The sequence below is a fragment of the Chanos chanos genome, chromosome 16, assembly GCF_902362185.1.
Source record: "Chanos chanos chromosome 16, fChaCha1.1, whole genome shotgun sequence".
NCBI lineage: Eukaryota > Metazoa > Chordata > Actinopteri > Gonorynchiformes > Chanidae > Chanos > Chanos chanos.
The window spans coordinates 13,277,875-13,287,907 of NC_044510.1; the positions used below are offsets into that span (position 1 = coordinate 13,277,875).

The 10,033-nt window shown below is 39.9% G+C and overlaps 1 protein-coding gene across 1 annotated transcript; it reads left to right on the top strand.

Annotated features, from left to right (window-relative positions):
* Window positions 1-2,035: 2,035 nt before the first annotated feature.
* Window positions 2,036-4,278, top strand: LOC115829847 (ras-related protein Rab-24-like). The gene is made up of 8 exons (XM_030794015.1): window positions 2,036-2,152; window positions 2,438-2,506; window positions 2,607-2,685; window positions 2,971-3,038; window positions 3,142-3,241; window positions 3,413-3,463; window positions 3,566-3,625; window positions 4,207-4,278. Exons 1-8 carry the CDS (start codon window positions 2,036-2,038, stop codon window positions 4,269-4,271), a joined length of 609 nt encoding a protein of 202 aa, XP_030649875.1. The 3' UTR covers window positions 4,272-4,278.
* The last annotated feature ends 5,755 nt before the right edge of the window (window positions 4,279-10,033 follow it).

Below are 10,033 nucleotides of genomic sequence, written 5' to 3' on the forward strand. Positions count from 1 at the left end.
CTCTTTCCCAATCCTTCACTGGTACAGTTCAGCAAATTTGGAGAAATCGGAGGGCCGTCTTAACCCGCCCACTCAGCCACGGCAGCCAATGAGCGCAGTTTGTTTTGACAAAAGTGATGGGTCACTGTATTGAATATGATAGGGTTTAACTACCAGATCGACAGACAAAAATGTAAAAAATCTGGTTACGGTGATATCAGTGCATACATACCCAGATAAATATTTCATAATTGTCCCCCCCCCCCCCCCCCCCCCCCCCCCCCCCCACACACACACAAATACTACACCGATGACTGACACAACGTGCGACACTTTATTCATTCATTAATTTCTTTTTTTCCTTTTCTTTTGTTTTTATAAATGGACATTTAACAACTTCGTGCGTTTTCTCTTTAAAGACATGCACGACTTGCTCTTCATGACATGAGCGACTATAAAAATGCACGAGACACCAAAACAGCTCTCACAAAGGAGCACAGAGATTCTACAAGGCCCATCTTATATTTGTCCGTTATACGGTATTCTGGATTGTACTGGGAGTCTGTGCTCTAAAAATAGAAAACCAGGTTCTTGACAAACAATGTTACGAAATCTTAGACAAAGAAAAGTAACGGTCCACCTCTCTCCTTCTCTGAAATTAACTCTGGTGATAAATGTACAACACATGCTGGCACTGCAGTGTCATATTGGGCACATTCGGGACATTTCAGCTTTGACTTGATCTGTGCACCTATGGAAATGTGCCAGTGTCGTCCGCAGTTATGTCTGTACGTTCAGTGAGGACCAACAATGATCTGTACACAGATAGTGATACATGTATAGATTGTTGGAAGCTTCACGGAGGAAATGTAAACAGACAGTAATGAGTCTTCATTACGTCATGTCCTGTTACATAAAAATAGTTCCTACTGTGATATTAGCTTAGTCATTTCAAGGCACTTTAGTTCCTCATGTAGGTGAGCGTCGTTACATTTCAAACTACACTGCCTCAATTAGTATTAGATCGTGCGGACTCTGTTTAACAGCTCGTCCGTATAGTTCTATAAGCTAACTCCTGTGCTATAATGCAATTTAGAATATTTGCTAGAATCGCCGTAGAAACGCGTGTCATATGTAGGTGGCATGAGATGCAAGACTGACAGGAAGCCCTTTATTTAACAAGTTAGCTTGTTGCGGTTTCGCTTTGACTGTAGAGCAAATTACACAACTAGGGTACCGCAACTTCAACTTTACTTGTGGTTTGTAACCTCAGCCTTGTGTGGGCTTTCTCTTGGAGGACAGGCGACAGATTGCAACCAGAAGGGGAGCTTGGGTCAAGAAGCTCCTGTAGCTAAATGTTTACACTGTACACTCGACCATCACTAAGCTAACGACTGCAAGACTCGTCACATTAACGTTATTTTTGGTTTCAAATGTGAGACCTTACAACGTCTTACAGAACAAATATATCCTGAAACTTGACATCAAGGTAGTAAATCAGGTAAGTAAGTTGTCGCAGTGTTTGATTCACTTAGCTTGGAATCGACTTGTTAACCCATAACCACCGAAACATTTACGCCGTAGCAACGTCAGGTCTGTTAACTTTTTTTTCTGATTTATCAAGGCTTAACGGTGAATTTAACTACTGAGTATTTTCACAGGGTAAAAATTGAAATTTTTGATGTTTTGAAGAAAAACAGCCACCAATTTTACTAACTAGTTTAGTTCTTTTGGTCAACCAGGTATATCACTTGACTGGTTCGATATTATGAAATTTGGCATGTCTCTTTCGGTAGCTGTAAAGTAATTTGTTTCTGAACAAAAGCCGGCTCGCCATTGTAGCACGTTTCACTCTTAAAATAGTGTGCCTATTTCCTAAGCTTTTTTTGTTCATGCTTATTGGCCGACTTTCTGTATGCACGTGACGTTTATCTATGTTGTTTCCACAGTACATTTTGTAACAGCGATTCTGATGTTCTTTTTCCCCCATCTAATGACTCTTCCCCGTTTCTTCCCCTTTCCCCCCCAGTTTTTCTTTGTCCAGCACGTACACGCTATGACTGCCATGAAAGTGGATGCTAAAGTGGTTATGCTGGGAAAGGAGAGCGTCGGGAAAACCAGCCTCGTGGAGAGATACGTACATCACCGCTTTCTCGTCGGCCCATACCAAAACGTGAGTATGGAAGAGAGTGTGACGCCATCGCTTCAACTTTCACAATACGGGGGACCACAGAGAGTGGGTCTGTTGCGTGCACTGGGAAATACTGTGTTGTATTGTTTCTTCGTTTAGGGAATTTGTTTCTTTCAGAGCAGGGAGAGGAATTGTTGCTGTAATATTTCTTGTACCAGTCCAGCCATGACGTTATTTTTCTTTTTTCTTACTCTACGACTTTGACTTTCAACATTCGATTAAATTGTGTTCGATTGTTAACAAGACTAAAACGTTTCCTTTTAACAGACTATCGGAGCTGCGTTTGTTGCCAAGTCTATCACTATTGGAGACAAAGTGGTTACACTGGGAATATGGGTGAGTTAGAAGACTTTGTTGTCGCTTTTGTGTGCTTCCCAAACACAAGCAATCCTTCAGATCCTATGTGCTATCCCCGTTTCTGTCTTTTTCCTTTAAGGACACAGCGGGATCTGAACGATACGAGGCTATGAGTAGGATATACTACCGAGGTGCGAGAGCTGCCATTGTCTGCTATGGTAGGTAGCCTTACATTTGATCCGTTTCACTTGGAACTCTTACAGAGAAATCCCATTACAATACAGCCTGGGGCAGAAATTCTAAGGAAATTTAACTGAAAAATGTTTCCTCTTTGGCCTTTTGGACACTGAATGATGGTCTTAAGAATCATAGATAGTCCTCTGTATATTCAGAAAGCTTTCATACCCTACTCTCAGTTCTTGTTTTTGTCATGGTATTATTTATCTGTTTTTTTATTTCCCCACTGAATCTCAATAGTACTCGGTTGATTGTTTGTGCTGTAGATTTGACTGACAGTAGCAGTTTCCAGAGGGCTAGGTTCTGGGTGAAAGAGTTACAGAACTGCGAAGAGGTATTCATGTCTAATGTCTCATTCCCCCCTGAAACATGTGCATTAATACAATGCTGTACAGCCCTGGTCTTAAACCTAATGTTGGTAATATTGTAATTTTCAGCACTGCAAAATATACCTATGCGGAACTAAGAATGATCTCATCGAGGAAGACAGGAGCTTACGACAGGTTGATTATCATGACGTCCAAGACTTTGCAGATGGTAAACTCTCATCTTAAATGCAAATTATTGGGCAGGGCAGTTAATCTTCCTTTTACATTGTAGATGATGTAAATAATGTCCTCCTTTTTTTTTTTTTTCTTGATGTGCGTTTGTGAGTGAATTACAATTGAGAAGCGAAAATAGAACCTCTTTTTGGTTCTGTTTTCACAGAGATAGGTGCTCAACATTTTGAAACCTCAAGTAAAACGGGAAATAATGTCGGTGAGTACTGCTGTGGTGTCGTTCTTTCTTCCTTTCTTTTCTTTTCTTTTTTTTTAAGCGTCATTTAACATTGAATGTTTCACAATTCGTTCTCCTTCCTAGACGGACTCTTCCAGAAGGTAGCGGAAGACTACAGCAACTCAGCCTTTGAGCTCATGCCAGGTGGGCAGTATGTGTAATACAAAACACTGATTACTGTAATATATGTATATGTGTGTGTGTGTGTGTGTGTTTTCTCTAATCTGGTGGTCCCTCAGTTTTTTCATGTATTTGAACAGTTTGGGCATTTGGGTCAATATGTATTGAGTATCGTGGAGTAACAGTGCTCTTTTGGGGTCAGTTCCCCTAAGTCCACGTAGAAGCGTTTATTTGGATTCTGAAATGTAGTCACATGCCCGAGTGGAAGTCCAGGGATTAGATTTAGAACGCGACCTTGCTCAGTTTGACTCACACCTTTCTCATAGCTCACTGTGTCTGGAATCTTCACTCATCAAAGTCACGGTGACGCTACATTTCCACCACAACGTCACTTTTCCCTGTTTCTCACAGATTAGACATCAGCGTTAACTGGTGTCGCTGACAAGAACGGTTGTGTATAAGGTTTTATGAATGAACTGCTCCTCTGTAATGCACTCCTCAGAACGTGTGCTTTTATCGATGTAGAAACACGGCTGAAACCTGTAGTGGTAGAAGAACCAACTGACTGCGTTTAACTTCCAGCACTGTGTTTCTTTTCCATACAGAGGAGAAAGGGGTGGACTTAGGACAAAAGAAGGACTCTTATTTTTACGCTTGCTGTCATCACTGACTTGTCTCTGGACGAAACGGCCCTGTCAATTCGCTCCATAGTACTGGATTGACTTGCTTTCTTCATCCTTCTCCGAGAACTCACTCATTTTAAAGGTTGACCGGAGTCAACTCTTAACACTTAAGAGATTAACCCCCCCTTCCCCCCTCCACCCCTCCCCAAGTCACAAAGCAACATAGCTAAATAGTGGAACAAGTCTCTTTTTTGTTTCTCTCCCCCTCATACAAGCAGGTGGCATGAACTTCTCTTCTATCAGGCGAGACTGTGATTGTGAGAGAAGATGAGAGGTTGGCTCAGAGAAGATTGGTTGAAGTGGACAGCACAGTACTGTGCTGTAACCCAAAAATAATATCCGAAAAAAAAAGACCACAAAACAAAGATTGTTTTTAACACTAATGCCCTTTGAGCTTTGTGTGATTGGCTGCCCTGCATGAGAGTTATCATCGCTGATGTTCCAGATGGCCTTTTTTTTTTTCACATTGTAAATGCCTTCCAAAAAGAGATTTGTTTTTTCTTTTGTTTTTTTGTTTTTTTTGCTTTCTTGTTTTGGGGGTTTATGATTCGTTATCATATCCGATTGCTGTTTGGACCATGGAACCCATTCTCTGTGTGTTTACATTCTAATGAAGGGTTCTAGGTTGCAGTGCATAGTGTGTAGTGCTCATCATCCCTGTTCACTCTTGTTCTGATAAGAATTCTGAAACCGACTTCGATTCAGTTCACCAACCACAGTCTGAATTGCAGCGTCCACACCTGAACGGATGTAGAATTTGAATTCAAGTTACAGGAAGACATCTTCCCCTGCAGTTAATTGGACAGGTTGTCCATTGCCAAATGTCAGAGGTCAAAATTCTGAGTCTGGCGCAATCCTGGTTATCATTTTAGCATTTGTAAGCTCTGTTCACACTGCAGACATAATCACTAAGCTGGCCAAGGTTTTTAACCAAGAGAGCAAAGGCTGCTTTGAGAATGTTATAAGCTGAGAGCTATGCAGACTCCAAGAAGAAAGTAATGCTCTTACAGATACTTCATACCCCCCCCCCCCCCCACCCCTACCCAACCCCAGCCTTTCCATGCTGTAAGTGTGTGACTTTTGTACAGTAGAGTAGGGTGTAAGAAACAGACCCAAAATGTTTCTGAGACGCACTGTTTCCTTTTAAATCCATCTTCGTTTAAATATTGCCTCAAAAGTGAATTTTTTTTTTTTTTAAACTCAAATTTTGAGGGTCAATATAAAGCTGTGTTCTATTTGGAATGCATACATGTGAAATCTGAGTAGAGTAAGTGCCCTGCTGCTCTGACTCCTTATAAACGTTATCGTCATAGTAACTGGAAGGGGAATAACTCTGCCCCCAGTCTTGTTTTTTTTTTTTCTCCTCCAGAATCAAAGAAACGGAGCTGCAACATTTGTGTGAATGTCGTGTTAATGTTTACAGTGTTGATGTCCAATAATATCTGTTGTTTTTTTGTTTTTGTTTCTTTTCTTTTTAATTTAATTTTACTCATTTAGACTATTCTAGAAAGAGGTTTTTTTCTCTCTTTCTGTCTGACAGCTTGAAAGCAAATGGACAATATATTTAATGTACATTAAGCCTTAGCTTGCTTTACATTTGTGCCTGTACAGAGATACCAAGGGGATAAATATATAAAGGCTGAAAAATATCTTCACACGAGTTCATGTAACATGTTTTGCAAATCGGGCAGAAAAAAAAAAAAAACCCAAAACAAACTTCTGTCCCCTTGTGAAGTCACCCTTAGCTGTGTAAGTATGTGCTGCTGGAACTGTTAAGCTCTGTTTATTACCATTGATACCAAGAACCATCAGTTTAGCATAGTTAGGTTTTTTGTCTGGTTTGGTGCAAAAAAACAAAAAGAAAAAGAAAAAACTTTGCGAGGCTGCCTTTTAATAAGACATAGACTGTGTGTGTTTTTTTTTCCCCAATGTGAAGTGTAAAATACACTCTTCTTCAGCTGTATTCACAAGACAAGACATTATTTATATGTGTGTGTACAACTGCCAGCCCATCCAAACGCGAGTCAGTGCGCACAATACAGATGAAAAGGTTCTGATGCTCTCTTAACTCTCAGTTCAAACAGACGGCGTCTTTCAGCGATTCGGAAAATCGAAGCCGCTGCTGATGTAGCAAGAGGCTGAAGCACAAAAGGCAAAGCGATTGCGTTACGGGCCCACGTTCTCGCGCGCTCTCTTGAATACGCCGCTCGTTCTCATCGCTTTTCACGAGTCCCCCCCCGGGCGGTCGTGTTCTCATTTGACCCTTTTTTTGGACTGTATTTTGTAGCTATGATATGATATATATATGGTTTGGAAAATGTACAAACATGAACTTTCTGGAAAAGAATTCACTTTGTTGTGTGTGGTTGTGTTTGTTTTTTTGTTTTTTGCAGTTTCACAAAGAATGTGACTGTATTTGGCTGATTTGTTTCTCTTTTCTCGTGTTCGTTTTTAATAAGCCGCACACAAAACGCACGACATATGCGGTGACCTCATAATTCTGCATTTATTCACCATGGCGATACTCTTATTCAGCATCCATAAGGCTCTTCTCAGTCCTCTCTACAAATCACTCAGTATTGTACATCTCTGATAAAAAGGAAATATTCTAGTTTAGGCCATCTATCTATCTATCTTTCTGTTTTCCTCTTCTTACTGTAAATACAACAGCAGATTGACAGTAGGCTACTATTTGGCACCACTTCTCAGTCATAATAAATAATTTATTACAACGCTAGATGACTATGAACAGGCAGTTCCATGGAAAAGCAAGACATCAATCGTCCATTTAAAAGTGAAGGCAACCAAACTCTTAACCAGCATTCTGTTTCCAAAGAGACCAATCAGGCTGCAGAATGGAGTGAAACTTTATATACAGTCATTCTCTATGTACGGGGCTCTAGAATATTCTTAGATCTTCTGAACAAGGCAGGACGAGTTTTTTCTCTTTTCTTTTACATTTTTTTCCCCAGCAAATACGCAGTAAAGCATAGACAGAGGACAGTATACTTTCAAAGCAGCTTGTAAAAAAAAAAAAAAAAAAAAAAAATTACTGTTAAATGTATGAATGGAGTTACAAGTCTGAAATTCTCAGATGTTTGGTGATAAAGGGTTAAGGTGGATAAAGTAACATCTCCTACCAGACTCAGTTCATGAAATGGCATGTACCAAAAAAAAAAAAAAAAAGTAACAGCCAAGGTGAAATGAACAGGTTAAGGTCAGAGCCAAAATGGAGCGAACGGTTTGTCATTCTCAGAACAATGATAAGTGAAAGATTTACAGGTGTTGGATGGAACAGCAAAAACTTCAAATTTATATATATAAAAAAAAAGTTGTGTGAAAAAACATGTTTAACTATGATTGAGAAAGCATCAGCTATTGACAAAGAGCTCAGATGGTTGATCAAACAAATCAAGGTCTTGCAGTCAGAAAGACAATCAAAGTGCCTAGCTAGAGATTGACTTCACAATGTCTTTTTTTTTTCTCTCTCTCTTCATATATAACTTTTATATACAAACATATCTATATATACAACAGGGCAGACACAGTTAATGCCTGCCCACTGATCACATCAGGATTCTGAAGAGAACTATACAGGGCATTTTAACGCACATTTAAACGTCGAGGGTCTTGGAGTAAACCATTTTTTAGACTCTACACATTTGAAACGAACACACTTGGTATGTTCTACACAGTGTTAATTCTGTATGGACGGTTTTTTTTCACAGGAGGAAAAGGAGCAAAAATCCACACAAGAGAGAGCATTTGCTTTACTTAGAGGACTGAGAAATTAGCCACCTATGCTAACGGCAGGCAACCCAACAGAGGGAGTTGAAAAGCAACACAGAAGCCATTGTCCTGCACTCTATGTTTTCTTAATAGCACAACCGGTCCTAATTTTACTTAGAGAGTCAAGTTAGAACGTCATATATGTGAAAAGAACGGTTAGCACATACTTCTAGAGATTGAGTTTTTGCATTTGTATGTGTGTGTGTGTGTGTATATGGAGTTAAAAATCTTGAGAATTTTTTTTGTATCAGTCCCTGCACTACCACCCCTGATTCACGTGAGTCAGTTTGATAGTTAGCTGAATCAGTTAGGCGTGTACAGATCTGAATTAAAAAGAAAAAAAAAAAAACCCTAAAGAGGAGGGGCTTGCCTACAGGAACTCGTAACCGGAAAGGGGAGTAAAAAAGAGGGCAAGTCCAGCTTGATATTTCTACTAACCCACTGATCTATTACAGAGTAACTAAAGTGTCATTAAAATAGAAAAAAAAAAAAAAAGTCGTCATATATTTCTGACCTCCTCAGTTACAATGGATGGTTCAAACTTCAGTTATATAACCAGTCATCATGCTAGTTTTACCAACAGGACAAAGATAAGCCAGTTATCAACAGTACGGATAAAAGCCCCTTGACCGTAAGTTGTACGTGACCTATCTTTCTGAAGTGCTTAATATGTTGTTATGTATTGTCAGAAACGGTAAAACACAGATATCATGACTTTTACGACGGCTCATCTCGTTCGAGTTACAGTCCTTCCTCCCTTTTGTGCGTTAAAAAGGTGTCGGTTTAAATAGGTCCAATGCAATAACTTACTTAGTGCTGATGTCAACATGGACAGACCACACGGCAGTTCACATGCTGACAACATTCGGGCATTTTCACATTTAAGGAGCTCCTAATACAGACAGTTTGTACAAACAGTGAAGCATTAAACCACTGTGGAGTTCAAACACCGAGGATGCCGTTCTGAATTACTGGGCATCATCTACACATCCATGTGAAACATACACCTGAATTTCACTTGTCCATACGATGTAAATCTAAACCAGCATACCTCAAATCTGGTTTCGCAAGTCCAGATTCCAATTGACTTTCATTTCACCAAGATCTGTGGTCTCTGATTGGCTGCGGAATACACATGCCCGTTTCCCAGGTAACAACCAACCTCTAGCAAAAACCAGGAGGAGCGTGGCCCTCCAGGAATGGCTTTAAGTAATCTTGATCCAGATGGTGTGAAAGAAGAACAAAAAGCTGTTTCTATGTTGAGGGAAATGAACCAGTCTTCACTTTGCTTTTCTCCTTTGGCGTGAATTGTACATTGAGTGTATCTGCAATTCCTTACATGACAACTCTGTAAAGACAGTGTTCTAGGACAGTGGCTAATGAAAAAAAAATCCAAACAAACAACAAACTAGAAACAAAAAAAGGAAACAGTTTTTGTTGGACTATGTATAAAACATGCTTCATGCTTTTTTTTTCTGCATATTATGGACTGTGGAAAGGTATGCTCCGACATGTTGTATGCAACATTTGTAAAATAAAAATGTAAAATGTAACCCCTCCTTTGTGTTGAAGGGAAAGTTTTCTCCTCCAGTTATCGCATCCATGTTCCTCTCCTAAGGCATTCTTCAAGGCAGACCAGCCTATTGGTAAATCCAATTCGATTGTGCCATCGATCCAAGGACTGGTAGTTTTAACATGACTAGCATGTCTAAATATCTACAATGGTTTACACATAACATTAGTTGACGTTGCCTTCTCCAACATGAGATGTAAACATATTCGAAGAAAAAGATTCATAACAACAGTGGAGACGACGACCGCCTCTGCGGTCTCCGTGACGACAGATGCTGTTCTCATCCGGCCAGACCTCTATCATCAAGAGGTCATTTCTTTTGTGTTTTTTTTTTTTTTTTTTGGCTTGTTGTTTCTGCAGTGTTGTCCTGATGAGAGATCCACACCT

Bases quoted from the DNA above. Each gene is read 5' to 3' on its own strand.
- LOC115829847 (XM_030794015.1), top strand. From the start codon at position 2,036: ATGACTGCCATGAAAGTGGATGCTAAAGTGGTTATGCTGGGAAAGGAG. The intron at 3,242-3,412 runs GTAAACTCTCAT...CTGTTTTCACAG, and splicing joins CGTCCAAGACTTTGCAGATG to AGATAGGTGCTCAACATTTT. The intron at 3,626-4,206 runs GTGGGCAGTATG...TTTTCCATACAG, and splicing joins AGCCTTTGAGCTCATGCCAG to AGGAGAAAGGGGTGGACTTA.